Here is a 17,649-nt window from a genome sequence, read left to right on the forward strand (position 1 = left end):
CATTTCACTGATCAGGAAAAATTGGTTGCTTTCTTTGTCTCAAGTCTTTTATTTTTGAAGGACGTGTACCGACATCATTACTCAAAGGACTGTTTTGTTAGTGAAAGCCTGTTCAATGCTGGATTTGCAACATGTTTAAACATAATGGATCGGTCCCAACAGTGTGACACGACTGAAAACAAGAAAGACGCAAGTTTAACATTTTTGATTTAGCCTTCCTTCCTATCTTTTCTAATAAGAGATGTGCACTTTCTACCATATTACTAGTGTATTTTTAGTGCCTAAAGTGGGAGCTACATCTGTCGTGTGGAGGTTGTTTGGTTACAAGAGGTCAGATATGATAAAGCAGACGGTGGTTGGATAATATGAAGCGGTTGCGTATTTTGTCAAGATACAATCCGCTGTGGTTCATTTGCCGTGACTGGCAACTCGCCACCTAGTTGACATGACTTTGTAATGCTAACCGGCCGCTAAGTGGGCTCACCGCACACTCGGACTGGCCCGTTCAAAAATAATAACAATTTTCCCGACTCAACCCCACACATGTATCACTTTGATCTATGGAAAGGTTTTTCACCAGTGTGTGTTCTTTTGTTCATTGCTAAAGTTGACTTTTGAGAGAAACTTTTGCCCCAATCTGAGCAGGAAAAAGGTTTTGCCCCAGTGTGTGTTGTGTGCGCTTTCAAACTCCATTTTGAGCCTAATCCCCCCCCCTTTTCTTTTTTTATTACTGAAAATGAATATCAGCTTCAAATATCGGTTATCACCCAACTAATAATCGGTATCGAGGCTGTACTCATACTGAAAAAAACATATCGGCCTATCTTTAGACCTTATGTCATTACTTTGTGCTTGCGGTGGTCGCCAGTGGTTTGCATCACCTTCTGTCGTCATGTGTTGAGGAGTTGAGTTGCTGCTTGGAAGCTCCGCCTCTCTGTCCTCCTCACACTCGCCCTTGACTTCATCTTCACTCTTTAAAGGGGCGAAGACCAGTGGTGACTTGGTGACATCATCCTCAACCTCCTCCTCTTTGACAAAAAGGGGCTTTTCTTCCTCTTTGATGTAAGGATGCTCCTCCTCCTTTTTAACATGAGGAGACTTCACTTCCTGTTCGTCAGGACGAAGATATTCCTCACCGACGTCTGCAAGACACAAGAAGACAAGCGTGAGTTGATGTGTATTATTGTTTCGACAGCAGCACCTTGACTTGGGGCCTATCGCACACGGTACGATGCATCAATGTTTTGTGAAAAACACAACTTCACCTTTATATTTTTATGCAGGATCGTGAGTGGTCGGCGGCAACAATGAATACACAGAGACTTGATATGCTTTTGCTAGAATAATTGTGTCTTTTATTCCCCGCATACAGCAATCAACATTTATACTGTGCTAGGATAATCGTACGTTTTATCCCCCGCAAACAGTAATCAACACCTGCGCTGTGCTAGAATGATTATACCTTTCATTCCCCGCAAACAGTAGATTTGCTAGAATGATTATATCTTTCATTCCCCGCAAACAGCAACAATCACGACTCGATTTGCTAGAATAATTATACATTTTATTCCCCGCAAACAGCAATCAATACACTACGTTAAGCAGCATAATATGATCATCATCAGCGCTTACCTTGACACTAGACCGGGGAGCCACGGTCCGGGTGAAGCGAGCTGCAACAACGGCTGGGCAATCGTACGTGTTCCACAGCTGACTCCATCCGGACCGCGTGCCGCTCCGTTTTTTATTCATTAGCAAAAAGCTGTGAGTGTGAGAAACTGGGCTGTCTAAGCCCTCTCCCAGGCACTCTCATAAACATGTTTGAGAAGCAGGGAAGGCTGTAGTATAAACAAGGAAGACTTCCCAGGCTGATCCCGCCCTTTATTTACAAATTGTTGGGCACCTGGATTCGTACAACAGTTCAGGACAACAACATATCCTTATATAAGAGGTTTCATGAGGACATATCAAACCATGGTTATTTTTCCCTTCAATCAGAAACCCAAATCGAACCGGACCATTGGGGGGGGGGTCAAATCAACCCCGCACATGGAGTGATTAGATCTATGGACACCGTCCGAGCTGAATTGACTTTTAAGGCGTGCCAATCTCATCTCTCAAAGCCCAGAGAGTCAATTTGCTTCTGCTATGTTAAGCCCTTGGGTCCAATGTTGTTTGTTCCGTTCCGTTCCGTTCCATCTTCAATTCCGCTTATCCGGGGTCGGGTCGCGGGGGCAGCAGCTTTAGCGGGGAAACCCAGACTTCCCTCTCCCCAGCCACTTCAGCCAGCATCCGAACCAGATGCCCGAGCCACCTCAACTGGTTCATCTCAACGTGGAGGAGTAGCGGCTCGACGCTGAGTCCCTCCCGAATGACCGAGCTTCTCACCCTATCTCTAAGGGAGAGCCCGGCTACCCTGCGGAGGAAACTCATTTCGGCCGCTTGTATCCGGGATCTTGTTCTTTCGGTCACGACACACAGCTCGTGACCATAAGTGAGGGCAGGAACGTAGATCGACCGGTAAATCGAGAGCTTTGCCTTTCGGCTCACCTCCTTCTTCACCACAACGGACCGATACAGCGTCCGCATCACTGCAGACGCTGCACCGATCCGTCTGTCGATCTCCCGCTCTAACCTACCCTCACTCGTGAACAAGACCCCAAGATACTTGAACTCCTCCACTTGGGGCAGGACCTCATCCCCGACCCGCAGTTGGCACTCCACCCTTTTCCGACTGAGGACTATGGTCTCGGATTTGGAGGTGCTGATCCTCATCCCAACCGCTTCACACTCGGCTGCGAACCGCTCTCTCGCTGGAGATCACGACTTGAAGAAGCCAACAGCACCACATCATCTGCAAAAAGCAGAGATGCAATGTTGAGGCCACCAAACCGGACCCCCTCAACACTCCGGCTGCGCCTAGAAATTCTGTCCATAAAAGTTATGAACAGAATCTGTGATAAAGGGCAACCTTGGCGGATTCCAACCCTCACAGGAAACAAATTCGACTTACTGCCGGCAATGCGGACCAAACTCTGACATCGGTCGTACAGGGACCGAATAGCCCGTATCAGGGGGCCCGGTACCCCATACTCCCGAAGCACCCTTCACAGGACTCCCCGAGGGACACGGTCAAACGCCTTCTCCAAATTCACAAAACACATGTAGACTGGTTGGGCGAACTCCCACGCACCCCCAAGGATCCTGCCGAGGGTGTAGAGCTGGTCCACTGTTCCACGGCCGGGACGAAAACCACAGTGCTCCTCCTGAATCCGAGATTCAACTTCCCGACGGACCCTCCTCTCCAGCATCCCCGAATAGACTTTACCTGGGAGGCTGAGGAGTGTGATCCCTCTAAAGTTGGAACACACCCTCCGGTCCCCCTTCTTAAAAAGAGGAACCACCATCCCGGTCTGCCAATCCAGAGGCACTGTCCCTGATGTCCTCGCGATTTTGTAGAGACGTGTCAACCACGACAGCCCCACAACATCCAGAGCCTTTAGGAACTCCGGGCGAACCTCATCCACCCCCCGAGGCCCTGCCACCGAGAAGCTTTCCAACCACTTCAGTGACTTCGACCCCAGAGATAGGGGGGCCCACCTCAAAGTCCCCAGACCCTGCTTTCTCAAAGGAAGGCGTATCGGCGGAATTGAGGAGGTCTTCGAAGTATTCTCCCCACCGATTCACGACGTCCTGAGTCGAGGTTAACAGCACCCCATCTCCACTATACACAGTGTTAATGGCGCACTGCTTTCCTCTCCTGAGACGCCGGATGGTGGACCAGAAATTCCTTGAAGCCGTCCGGAAGTCGTTCTCCATGGCCTCACCGAACTCCTCCCATGTCCGAGTTTTTGCCTCAGTGACCACCGGAGCCGCATTCCGCTTGGCCAGCCGGAACCTGTCAGCAGCCTCCGGAGTCCCACAGGCCAAAAAGGCCCAATAGGACTTCAGCTTGACGGCATCCCTTACCGCTGGTGTCCACCAGCGGGTTCGAGGATTGCCGCCCCGACAGGCACCAACCACCTTACGGCCACAGCTCCGATCGGCCGCTTCAACAATGGAAGCACGGAACATGGTCCACTCGGATTCAACGTCCCCCGCCTCTCCCGGGACAATGGAGAAACTCTGCCGGAGGTGGGCGTTGAAACTCTTTCTGACAGGAGATTCTGCCAGACGTTCCCAGCAGACCCTCACAATACGTTTGGGCCTGCCTGGTCGGACCAGCATCTTACCCCGCCATCAGAGCCAACACACCACCAGGTCGTGATCAGTTGACAGCTCCGCCCCTCTCTTAACCCGAGTGTCCAACACATACGGCCGCAAATCCGATGAGACGACTACAAAGTCGATCATCGAACTGCGGCCTAGGGTGTCATATGGAAAACCTTGTGCTTGAACATGGTGTTCGTTTTGGTCAGTCCGTGACGAGCACAGAAGTCCAACAACAAAACACCGCTCAGGTTTTGATCGGGGGGGGGGCCGTTCCTCCCAATCACGCCCCTCCAGGTCTCACTGTCATTACCCACGTGAGCGTTGAAGTCCCCCAGCAGAACGAGGGAGTCCCCAGGGGGAGCGCTCTCCAGCACACCCTCCAAGGACTCCAGAAAGGGTGGGTACTCTGAGCTGCTGTTCGGTGCATAAGCACAAACAACAGTCAGGACCCGTCCCCCCACCCGTAGGCGGAGGGAGGCTACCCTCTCGTTCACCGGGGTAAACCCCAACACACAGGCGCCGAGCCGGGAGGCAATGAGTATGCCCACACCTGCTCTGCGCCTCTCACCGTGGGCAACTCCAGAGTGGAAGAGGGTCCAGCCCCTCTCGAGAGGATTGGTACCAGAACCCAAACCGTGTGTGGAGGTGAGTCCGACTATATCTAGTCGGAACTTCTCATCCTCGCACATCAGCTCGGGCTCCTTCCCTATCAGAGAGGTGACATTCCATGTCTCCAGAACTAACCTCAGTAGCCGAGGGTCGGACCGCCTAGGCCCCCGCCTTTGGCTGGCACCCAACTCACTGCGCACCTGACCCCTTTGGCCCCTTCCACCGGTGGTGAGCCCATGGGAAGGGGGACCCACGTTGCCTTTTCGGGCTGTGCCCGGCCGGGCCCAATGGAAGTAGGCCCGGACACCAGACGCTTGCCTTCGAGCCCCACCTCCAGGCCTAGCTCCAGAGGCGGGCCCCGGTGACCCGCGTCCGGGCAAGGGAAACGAAAATCCAAAGTTCGTGTTCATCATTGGGGTCATTTTAGCCATGCTTTGTCTGGTCCCTCACCTAGGACCTGTTTGCCATGGGTGGCCATACCAGGGGCATGAAGCCCCGGACAACAAAGCTCCCAGGCTCATTGGGACACGCAAACCCCTCCACCACGATAAGGTGATGACTCACGGAGGGGACATTTGTTTTTGTGGTCGTAAAGTGGCAAAATGTTGAAAAACGAGTACACTTACGGCTTCCTTTCAGTGCTATAGCCTTCGCTCGCCTTTGGAACAGTCTGCCGGAGGAACTCAGGGCCCCAAAGAACGTTCAAGATTTTAAGAGCAGGCTCAAGACAAGTTTTTTTAAATGTAGATTTTAGTTAATATTAATGTACCTTTCTTTATATTTTAATGTAGTTACTTTTGCTTCGATCTTATCTAACTATATATATATATATATATATTATTGATCTATTTGATATTTTCACTGGGGTTTTTTTTTTTTTTTTTTAGTCTTTGAGCCCTCTAACTTTAACCTCACAAGCCAGATTGATTGTGATTCACTCAAGGGAGTTTGAAGGGAAAATAACCATGGTTTGATATGTCCTCATGTAACCTCTTATATAAGGATATGTTGTTGTCCTGAACTGTTGTACGAATCCAGGTGCCCAACAATTTGTAAATAAAGGGCGGAATCAGCCTGGGAGTGAATACCTTGTTTATACTACAGCCTTCCCTGCTTCGCAAACATGTTTTCGAGAGTGCCTGGGAGAGGGCTTGGACAGCCCGGTTTCTCACGCTCACAACTTTTTGCTAACGAATAAAAGACGGAGCGGCACACGGTCCGGACGGAGTCCGCTGTGGAACACGTACGATTGCCCAGCCGTTGTTGCAGCTCGCTTCACCCGGACCGTAGGCTTCCCGGTCTAGTGTCAAGGTAAGCGCTGATGATGATCATATTATGCTGCTTAACTCTTTGACTGCCATAAACGTTATATAACGTTTAGTAAAAACCTACGGAGGGGCGCAGAGGACGTTAAAAGACATTCACTAGGTTTTTTGGGGTTTTTTTGGAAACGGGTGGAGGAAAGTCTTGGGCAGCTGTGCTGAAAGTATCAATTAGACCTAGTTAGTATAATGACTCGTTTTGGCCCCTAGATGGCAGCGATGACTCTCTTTGGACAAGATTGGGTGGGCCGCCCACCGTGGGCGTCAGTAGAAGACGTGAGGCGGAGCTAGAGTGTTGAGGGGACAATGGCTGATGAAGCAACAATGGCTGACGAAGCAACAATGGCGACCGGTTGCAAGCAGCTCATGCTTGAGCATTTTTTTCAAAGACGGAAAGCATCGATCAATACTAAAAAGCGCATTGATGTCAACGATGATGATGATGGTGACTCCGAGCTTGACGCCACAGTTGGAAGCATTGACGCGGCCGTTATTCTCACGTCATAAAGCCTCACCAGCTAGCGCTGCTAACGCCGGAAAACGCGGAGCAAAGCCGACCGGGCACTTCTGCACAAGCGGACATTCGATCGGGCGATGGAGAGTAGTCGAAAAGCATCGACCAATGCACATTGATGATGATGATGATGATGATGGTGAATCCCAAGGTTGACGCCACAGTTGGAAGCATTGACGCGGCCGTTATTCTCACGTCATAAAGCCTCACCGGCTAGCGCTGCTAACGCCGGAAAACACGGGGCTGCACAAGCGGACATTCGATCGGGCGATAGAAAGTACCCCGAGTCCAATGCATATTCATCGGAGGAGCGGGTACAGTCTGATCACGGAGAAGACACTGGTTCTGGACTACGATGCCACCATGAATGGAGTGGATAAGATGGATCAGAACATCTACCACCCGGTATAGGAACTGAAGGACATGAGGAAGCCAGACGTAACACCACCGTAACATAACCGTAGCATGATCCTGATAGTAGACTTGATGGCAACACACACTGCAGTATATACTTGCTATTCCCCGGAAAAAACGGCCGGCAAGAAAGTGCACGCGAAGGGGCAATCGCAGTGAAACTAATCTGTTGTGCAAATCCTGTTGCGTCTCCTTGCACGCAGGGGAGTGTTACACAAAAAGAAAAACTGTCGTTGAAACATCCACATAATTGTAAATAGTACCACAGTTGCACACATTTGTAAATAGTTTGCCAAATTGTTGTCAAATTGTTACACTGTTGAATGTAAATAAACATATTTTGCTATCAAAAAACACTTTTTCATTCTTGGCGGTAGTGTTTTATAGAAGTAAAGCACTATTTAAGTGTTTGTGGCATCATTCATGGACAAAAAGAAGTGTAAAATTCACTAGAGTGCATGAAATAATATCGTTTCACTAAAAGCTTGATATCTCCGTATTTTGGTCCAAAACAAGCGCATTTGGGTGAAACTAACCATTTTCTATTGTTGATTCCTAAAGAACGGAATAAGGTAGAAACAAACTTTTTTTTCTGATAAAAGACGAAAGTTCAATCTTTCATTTGGTAGTATGTGTGTTTCCATAGTCCAAACAGCAAATTTTCTGTGGACCTTGAAAGATCAGTCAAAATGCTTAAATCGGCTGGCACTCACAGCATCCCTTTTCTGAAAACGTCTGGCAGTCAAAGAGTTAACGTTGTAGTGTATTGATTGCTGTTTGCGGGGAATAAAAGGTACGATTATTCTAGCACAGTATAAAAGTGTTTATTGCTGTTTGCGGGGAATAAAAGGCAGTTATTCTAGCAAAGCATATCAGTCTCTGTGTATTAATTGTTGCGGCCGACCACTCACGATCCTGCATAAAAATATAAAGGTCAAGTAGTGTTTTCCACAAAACACTATGTCATATGAAATATTCAAATTAGTATTTTATTTTACATATATATACACAGCATAGTTAGTCTTGCTATTAGTATAATGATGCTATCATCGTCAATAGGGGGCATAAAAAAAACTATATATGTATAGATACGTCTGATAATACTGAACATTTTGAGCGGTTAAAGTGAAAAAAAATATATTGATAAATGACTAAATTATCACACTTCAAAGGAAAAGCCAGATTTGGGCAAAATTACAAGAATTTTGTGTTATTCAGAAAACTGCCATTGTGTCAAAACTGGGCATGCATAAAAAAATCTATTGTTATAACTTATGGACTTATTCAAGCCTCTAAATATACGTCATATGAAATATTCAAATTAGACCTTTATTTTACATATATATATATACAGCATAGTTAATTTTGCTGTTAGCATAATGTTGCTATTATTGTCCATAGAGGGCATTAAAAAAAAAGTTCAACTATATGTTAAACTATATATGTATAGATAGGTCTGATGCCTGTGAACATTCTGAGCAGTTGAAAGGGAAACAAATATTCATAAATCACTTATCACTTCAAAGGAAATGCCTGATTTTGGCAAAAACTACAAGAATTTAATCAAAACAAAATAACGCCCAAGTGTTAAACGTAGTTGCAGGGCGGCGGAGAGATACAACAAGTTAGTTAATGAAATATACATTTTGTTCCACTTCATGATTGTGTGCTACTTTGTGTTCATCGTTCAGATAAAATTTCAATAAATAGATTTGTTTTTGTGGTCGTAACGTGGAAAATTGTTGAAAAACGAGTACACTCACGGCGTCCTTTCAGTGCTACAGCCTTCGCTCGCCTTTGGAACAGTCTGCCGGAGGAACTCAGGGCCCCAAAGAACGTTCAAGATTTTAAGAGCAGGCTCAAGAAGAGTTTTTTTTAATGTAGATTTTAGTTCATATTAATGTACCTTTCTTTATATTTTAATATAGTTACTATCGCTTTGATCTTGTCTAACTATATAATAAACATATATCAATCTGGAACTTCACTCGGCAGATCCATCTGGGAAAGGAGTGACTTGCTGTACAATACTTCGAGTCGATTGGACGATGATGCATCTTTGCACGCTTGTTTGAACCAATCAAGGCAACGGATGAAAATGTCTTCTCATCTTAGGGAGGGGGCGGGAGAAGCACAAACATCTTTACCAGATAAAAATGCACGAAGCGTCTCTCGCTGTTCAAATTCAACAAGGAAACGGTGAGTAATTCTGCGAGAACAGAATTAATTGCAGCGTCCATTCATCGGTTAGGTTTGTTCCCCCCGCCATCCGCACTTATTGGTTTCATCCTGCTCTAAACAACACCCGATTGATCCGACCTAAAAAATGTTGGCTGCAAGCCTGCAAACGTATCAGCGGGCGCAGTACAAGATGCATCCTCCGGAGTTTGTGAACTCACAAATACCGCGAGAATTCAGCTTGCTGGCACGGTTGCTCTGCCCCGGTAGCATTGGTTAGCTGCAGCTGTTTGGGTGCTGTCCCATGTGGCCCGGGGGAGGGTTGGGCATTCCATCCATACCTCCGCCCTAGTGGTTGTGAGTGGTGTGCTGCTCTCGGTGCAGATGGCTCCCCGAGTGATGTCTCCTCTCCTGATTTGAAGCCAGCCGTTTATGCATTCATATATTCTATTGTGTGTGTGTGTTATGAATAAAGTTTTGATTGATTGAAGGACATATCATATTCTATATATAAAAAATGTAACTTTCAGGCACGATATGTGTGGTGCATTAACATGGCTTTGGGGCTACAAGATGCGGCTTCTACTTTTAAACTTAGCACATAGAGTCAAGTTAACGTATTCAAATTGTATTTTGTTGTTGTTGTAAAACTCTCTTCAAAGAGTTATTCACATTTGATCATATGTTATCAATTGAAAACGTATTGATGTGTGAAAACGTAGTATGCACTTAAGTTACAATAACATAATGGCTGGAATTATTTTACTGTGTACAGTAATGAGGACTGCATTTTGATATTTTTAACGCTGTATAGTAGTCCTAGTGCTAAGCAAGGGAGAGTAAGAAGTGTACAAACCTGCTGTGTGTAGCACAACTCGAGGCTCCTCGCAAACATCGTCCAGCATTTCAAGATGTTGCTCGTTCTCTTCTTTTCCTCCAAAGAATTCCTCCTCGTACTTTGGTGCCGTTTTTGCAAACATTTTAGCACAATAATGCCAACAAAGTCACACTTGATCTCTTCTTGACCACGTGTTACGTGCTTCTCTTTGCTAGCGGCTAGCGAGCTAAGCTAAGCTAAGCTAAGTAGGGCGAGAAGCATCAACGCGCACCGAAACGAGTTCATTCACACGCTGAGATTTGATCAATGGTGTCGTAGACCTTCAAAGTAGTGATTAACGTCCTGTTTGGAGGTTGTAGTCGGTTCAGCACGGAATCGAAAAGAATGATTTAGCTGGAGGGCGTCTGGTTACGTGAAGAAACGAAAGTAGATGTGCGTCGGAAGTCAGGCAGGACACGCCCCCGCTTCGATATGATTGGCTGCTGGAGATTGTCGGCTTCAAAGCAAGCACTGTCATCAAGTCATCGACAGATGTCGCCATTTTTGCTGCAGTTAGAAAGACATAAAACTGAGAGGTCTCATTTCTCCCTTTTTCAGTGTGTTGTTCCCGATATGTAAAGTTTAAATGCATGTTTAAATTAGATTTATTGTGGTGAATGTGCAGATTAAAAATTTGCCATCAAGATGAACAAGCATTTTGAGGTACCGTAAACTGAACGTTTATTATCAGGGATGCGATTTAACCATCAAATGTTATGAGTTTAATTTATTGCTCTAGTACTGGCATTCGCTAGTATCAAACATTTGATGCAGTATCTGATATATTACTGATATATGCAATATTTGTACTTTTGGCCAGTTTTGTCATCTGTGGCTTTCACAAATTCCTGCTGCAAGGTTTGAATGCAACACTTACCTTCTAATAAAGGTTAGTGATGACACGCCATTGCACTTCGAGTCGAGCACACTTATCATATCTTACGCTCCCCTAATGCTCAGAAGTACAAATGTATTGCATTTGCATTGTACAGTTTGTTTACTTAATGTGATCATTTTTAAACTAATCCAATCCACTTTATGTCAAAAGCACATTTTATAAACAAGTGTTTCCAAAGTGCTGCACATTGAGATCCAAATACACATGAAATCTAGTAAAAACCAACAATAATTTAAAAAAAGTCAATAAGTTACTAAAATACAATAAGTAAAATAAAGGAATAAATACAATAAAAATATATTTAAACCCCCCCAAAAATAATAATAAAAATGAAATAATAATCAAATTAAATAAAAAAAACACGCGGACCACACAATTCATGCTGAACTAAAAGCCAAGGAATAAAAGTGGGTCTTAAGCCGAGACTTAAAACACTCCGAACGTGGCCATACTGCACATCTGGCTTTGTGTGTCCCTGAAGGTATTTTCCACGCTAATTAGGGAAAATGGCAAGGTGGCTTTTTCTTCTATATTTTATTTCTATTTCATACACAAGGCAACTCAATGTGCTTCACATAAGCAAATACACAACACCTACAAACGTCAACAAACACAACCGTTAACGACATTCGGAAGCAAAGCAGAGAAAACAAAAGTAGCTTACAATATTACTAAAGCATACATTGGCGTTTAAACACATTAAAAGAAAACTTTAAAAACATTTCATATTCATAGTTTGAGTAGCTTTGAAAGCATTACGTTTACACTTTTAAGTAAAGCTGGAGTTGATTCTTCTTAAGTCTTCTGAAACCCTCATATCTATGAACGTAATGAACGTGAATACTTTTGACAGGGCCAGGCAGCTTTGAATAGTGTTTTGTCCTTAAAAAATAAAATCTCCACTTAAAAAAAACTGCATTGCATGTTTATTTGGATTATCTTTGACATTGACATTTGTTTGATGATTTTAATCATTCAAGTGGGAAAACTGCAATAAAAGTGAGAATTTGGGAGGAGGGCAAATACTTTTTCACTGCAAAAGATATCCGACATGATTTGAGGTCATTGTCGTAGCCGCTGACACTTGGAACTGGAGCAATGTTCAAGATAAACGCAATATTAACCTGAATGCCGTCTTTAGACTAGTGGAGGCACATACAACATATTGTTAAGAACATTTTGGGTTGACTTCCCCTTTAAGTTTTGTTGCTGCAACATTTTGGGTTCTGGGGGGCTCCATGCAAGATATCAGCTCGTGGGGTCTTAATCAATATGAAAAAGGTCGAGATCAGCGAAGGACGACACGAGAGGAGCTGGTTAATGATCTCCCTCAACAAAATGCTCACCCCCCCCCCCCCCGCGTCATGCTTTCAAATTTTTTCTGATATTCTGTCTATCACTGTTAAAATAAAGTTGCCATAAAAATCAAAGACTTATTAATTTCTAAGTCTGAACATTTTTTAAATAAGCGGGATCACTTATTTCCTCCCTCTCTATTTTATTCAAAATCATTTACACTTTTACAGCACACCAGACTCACTCCCTTCATCTTTTTAAGCTTTAAAGATCGCTGCTTTTCTCACCAGCACACTTGTGTGTCTCAACAAGCTTTTTACAAGAGAATCTTTTAGCACAAACACTGCAACTAAATGGTTTCTTCCCAGCATGTGTTCTTGAGTGGCTTTTTAATTGTCCCTTGTCACAGAAGCTTTTGCCACAGTCTGGGCAGGAAAAAGGTTTTTCTCCAGTATGGGTTCTTGTGTGTATTGTTAAATGTGACTTATGAGAAAAGCTTTTGCCACAGTCTGGGCAGGAAAAAGGTTTTTCTCCAGTGTGGGTTCTTGTGTGTTTTGTTAAATATCCCTTCTGAGAGAAGCTTTTGCCACAGTCTGGGCAAGAAAAAGGTTTTTCTCCAGTGTGGGTTCTTGTGTGTTTTGTTAAATATCCCTTCTGAGAGAAGCTTTTGCCGCAGTCTGAGCAGGAAAAAGGTTTCTCTCCAGTGTGTGTTATTTTGTGTATTGTTAAATGTGACTTATGAGAAAAGCTTTTGCCACAGTCTGGGCAAGAAAAAGGTTTTTCTCCAGTGTGTGTTATTTTGTGTATTGTTAAATGTGCCTTGTTAGAGAAGCTTTTGCCACAGTCTGGGCAAGAAAAAGGTTTTTCTCCAGTGTGGGTTCTTGTGTGTTTTGTTAAATATCCCTTCTGAGAGAAGCTTTTGCCGCAGTCTGAGCAGGAAAAAGGTTTCTCTCCAGTGTGTGTTATTTTGTGTATTGTTAAATGTGACTTATGAGAAAAGCTTTTGCCACAGTCTGGGCAAGAAAAAGGTTTTTCTCCAGTGTGTGTTCTTTTGTGTATTTTTAAATGTCCCTTGAAAGAGAAGCTTTTGCCACAGTCTGAGCAGGAAAAAGGTTTTTCTCCAGTGTGGGTTCTTGTGTGTTTTGTTAAAATTCCCTTCTGAGAGAAGCTTTTGCCACAGTCTGGGCAGGAAAAAGCTTTTTCTCCAGTGTGTTTTCTCAGGTGAACTTTCAAATTCCATTTTGAACTGAATGTTTTCGCACACTGAGAACATTTGCAGCGGTTGTTGTCAGCATGATCACCTTTAGCGTATTCATCATCGTCAGTGTCAGTAGACTGTGACCTTATGTCATCACTTTGTGCTAGTGATGATCCCCATTGGTCTGCATCACCTTCTGTCTCCATGTGTTGAGGAGTTGAGCTGCTGCTTGGAGGCTCCGCCCCTCTGTCCTCCTCACTCTCACCCATGACTTCATCTTTACTCTTAAAAGGGGCAAAGGTCAGTGGTGTCCTGGTGACATCATCCTCAAACTCCTCCTCTTTGACGAAAAGGGGCTTTTCTTCCTCTTTGATGTAAGGATGCTCTTCTTCCTCCTGTTTCACATGAGGAGACTTCACCACCTGTTCCTCAGGACGAAGACATTTCTCACCAACGTCTGCGGGACACAAGAAGGCAAACATACATTTGGTCGAGTTAAGTCAAATCTCTAGCGCGCCTTGATGTTGTGTATTATTGTTTCTAACCGGCCGCTAAGCGGTCTCGGCGAAACGGCCTAAATGTGCACATTTGTTTTATTCATAACCGCTTGTAAATGTCTAGAAGCATTCACGGCAAATCTGAGACATTGCACGCCAAAATAACGTTTGTGGGAGATTTGCCGGTTACGGCAAAAATAACCGTTGCCTAAACAATCACAAACTAACGCTACAACATAGTCTCTGTAGTAACGTTATGCGACTTTTCCTTATGGTAAAACGTTATGCCACTTTTCCACATATTGAAATAGTTCTCAAATGTGTAAGAGACATGTCTGTATTTTTCTTTTCTTCTACTGCCATGGCCAGTCGCTTCCATTCACAACATTAGCACATGGCTACTGTTAACATTGTTAACATTTTTTACTGTTTCAATTGATATTTTAACCGTTTTGAATTTAGTTATAGCTGTGTAGTAATAAGAAAACAGTTAATTCAAATGTTATTCGATGTAAAGTGTCTTTGTTCCATTCCCTGGGAAAGGAATGTCTAATAAGGTTTCTGTTCTTATCTAAAGGAGTATATGTTTGAAAGTGCAAGAAGAGTTTCTGTCCATAAATTATCCGGTCCAAGAAGTGCCGGGACCAATTATTTTCCTACATCTGGAGTGGACTAAGATACGAGCTGAAGATTTATTATCTGTTTTTGTATTTCACTCTTCCCACAAGGACAGGAGACAGGAGGGGGAGACTATTTTCTGTAAACACTAATTTTTGTATAAGTTGGGATGAGCCCAGAAGGGGGGCACATTTAGGAACCGATGCTGATTCAGTAAGGATCCTTCATGGCATCAGAAATTTCTGAATAAAAATCTCTTGCAAGAAAACCTCTTCACCGATCTCAACTTTGAGTTTTATTTTAACACGCAAGAAAACAAAGAACGTTTTCTATCACTACCATGACAGAAACCACTGCCCCTTCGAGAGAGAAGGGTGTGGCTTAGACATGGCCTGGTGCAGCTATTTACATAAAAGTGACACACCCCTAAAACAGGCTGTTTTGAACAGAGTGTTTTTTTGGCTGATTGAGGGACAGCAAAAATATTAGATCCAAAGTCAATTTTGATGAATGCATGTCACAGACATGTCTTTTACACATTTGAGAAGTATTTTAGAATGTTGAAAGAATAATATGAGACCCTTAAAAGCAACCCTTCCAACCCTGGTTATAAGTCTGCACTTCTTCACGTAATCATGACATGTCGCTAGCAGAGAATGCTAGTAGTAGCACGAAAACAAAACGCAGAAGTTGGAAGCGTTGACGCGCGACGATGGTCACGTCATAAAGCCTCACCGGCTAGCGATGCTAACGCTGGAAAACGCGGAGCACAACCGGACGATGGAGAGTACCCCGAGTCCAATGCATATTCATCGGAGGAGCGGGTACAGTCTGATCACGGAGAAGACACTGGTTCTGGACTACGATGCCACCATGAATGGAGTGGATAAGATGGATCAGAACATCTCTTACCACCCGGTATAGGAACCGAAGGACATGAGGAAGCCAGACGTAACACCACCGTAACGTAACCGTAGCATGATCCTGATAGTAGACTTGATGGCAACACACACTGCAGTATATACTTGCTATTCCCCGGAAAAAACGGCCGGCAAGAAAGTGTAGCTTCTGCACGCGAAGAGGCAATCGCAGTGAAACTAATGTGTTGTGCAAATCCTGTTGCGTCTCCTTGCACGCAGGGGAGTGTTACACAAAAAGAAAAACTGTCGTTGAAACATCCAACATAATTGTAAATAGTACCATAGTTGCACACATTTGTAAATAGTTTAGTCAAATTGTTACACTGTTGAATGTAAATAAACGTATTTTGCTATCAAAAAACACTTTTTCATTCTTGTTGGTAGTGTGTTATAGAAGTAAAGCACTGTTTAGGTGTTTGTGGCATCATTCATGGACAAAAATAAGTGTAAATTTCACTATAATATAGTTTCACTAAAAGCTTGATTTCTCCGTATTTTGGTCCAAAACAAGAGCATTTGGATGAAACTAACCATATTCTATTGTTGATTACTGAAGAACGCAATAAGGTAGAAACAAACTTTTTTTTCTGATGAAAGATGAGAGTTCAATCTTTCATTTGGTAGTATGTGTGTTTCCATAGTACAAACAGAAAATATTCTATGGACCTTGAAAGATCAGTCAAAATGCTTAAATCGGCTGGCACTCACAGAATCCCTTTTCTGAAAACGTCTGTCAGTCAAAGAGTTAATGTACCTTTCTTTATATTTAAATGAAGTTACTTTTGCTTCGATCTTATCTAACTATATATATATATATATATATATATATATTATTGATCTATTTGATATTTTCACTGTTTTTTTTTTTTTAGTCTTTGAGCCCTCTTACCTTAACCTCACAAGCTAGATTTATTGTGATTCACTCAAGGGAGTTTGAAGGGAAAATAACCATGGTTTGATATGTCCTCATGTAACCTCTTATATAAGGATATGTTGTTGTCCTGAACTGTTGTACGAATCCAGGTGCCCAACAATTTGTGAATAAAGGGCGGAATCAGCCTGGGAGTGAATACCTTGTTTATACTACAGCCTTCCCTGCTTCGCAAACATGTTTTCGAGAGTGTCTGGGAGAGGGCTTGGACAGCCCGGTTTCTCACGCTCACAACTTTTTGCTAACGAATAAAAGACGGAGCGGCACACGGTCCGGACGGAGTCCGCTGTGGAACACGTACGATTGCCCAGCCGTTGTTGCAGCTCGCTTCACCCGGACCGTAGGCTCCCCGGTCTAGTGTCAAGGTAAGCGCTGATGATGATCATATTATGCTGCTTAACGTTCTAGTGTATTGATTGCTGTTTGCGGGGAATAAAAGGTACAATCATTCGAGCAAAGCACAGGCATTGATGACTGTCTGCGGGGAATAAAACTTACAATTATTCTAGCACAGTATAAAAGTGTTTATTGCTGTTTGCGGGTAATAAAAGGCACAGTTATTCTAGCAAAGCATATTGTGATGTCTCCTCTCCTGATCTGTAGCCAGCCATTTATGCATTCATATATTCTATTGTGTGTGTGTGTGTTATGAATAAAGTTTTGATTGATTGATTGCTTGAAGGATATATCATATTCTATATATAACAAATGTAACTTTCAGGCACGATATGTGTGTTGCATTAACATGGCTTTGTGGCTACAAGATGCGGCTTCTACTTTTAAGCTTAGCACATAGAGTCAAGTTAACATATTCAAATTGTATTTTGTTGTAAAACTCACTTCAAAGAGTTATTCACATTTGATCATATGTTATCAATTGAAAACGTATTGATGTGTGAAAACGTAGTATGCACTTAAGTTACAATAACATAATGGCTGGAATTATTTTACTGTGTACAGTAATGAGGACTGCATTTTGATATTTTTAACGCTATATAGTAGTCCCAGTGCTAAGCAAGGGAGAGTAAGAAGTGTACAAACCTGCTGTGTGTAGCACAAGTCGAGGCTCCTCGTAAACATCGTCCAGCATTTCAAGATGTTGCTCGTTCTCTTCTTCTACTCCAAATAATTCCTCCTCGTACTTTGGTGCCGTTTTTGCAAACAT

At 43.6% G+C, this 17,649-nt stretch overlaps 1 protein-coding gene across 1 annotated transcript; it reads right to left on the minus strand.

Annotated features, from left to right (window-relative positions):
* Positions 1–12,584: 12,584 nt before the first annotated feature.
* On the minus strand, positions 12,585–17,649 carry LOC147180328 (uncharacterized). Its single transcript, XM_086081605.1, has 3 exons — positions 17,526–17,649; positions 13,140–13,858; positions 12,585–13,055 (listed from the first exon to the last, which is right to left on the minus strand). Exons 1-3 carry the CDS (start codon positions 17,647–17,649, stop codon positions 12,585–12,587), a joined length of 1,314 nt encoding a protein of 437 aa, XP_085937731.1.

This window comes from Leptonotus elevatus, chromosome 1, assembly GCF_054856555.1.
Source record: "Leptonotus elevatus isolate MCC_2025b chromosome 1, RoL_Lele_1.0, whole genome shotgun sequence".
Lineage (NCBI taxonomy): Eukaryota > Metazoa > Chordata > Actinopteri > Syngnathiformes > Syngnathidae > Leptonotus > Leptonotus elevatus.

Excerpts from the sequence above, each read along its gene's own strand:
- LOC147180328 (XM_086081605.1), bottom strand. The coding sequence starts at position 17,649 with ATGTTTGCAAAAACGGCACCAAAGTACGAGGAGGAATTATTTGGAGTA. Across the intron at positions 13,859-17,525 it reads ACTTGTGCTACACACAGCAG|AGGAGGAGTTTGAGGATGAT; the intron begins GTTTGTACACTT and ends TTTTCGTCAAAG. Across the intron at positions 13,056-13,139 it reads GCAAAAGCTTCTCTAACAAG|TCACATTTAACAATACACAA; the intron begins GCACATTTAACA and ends TTTTCTCATAAG.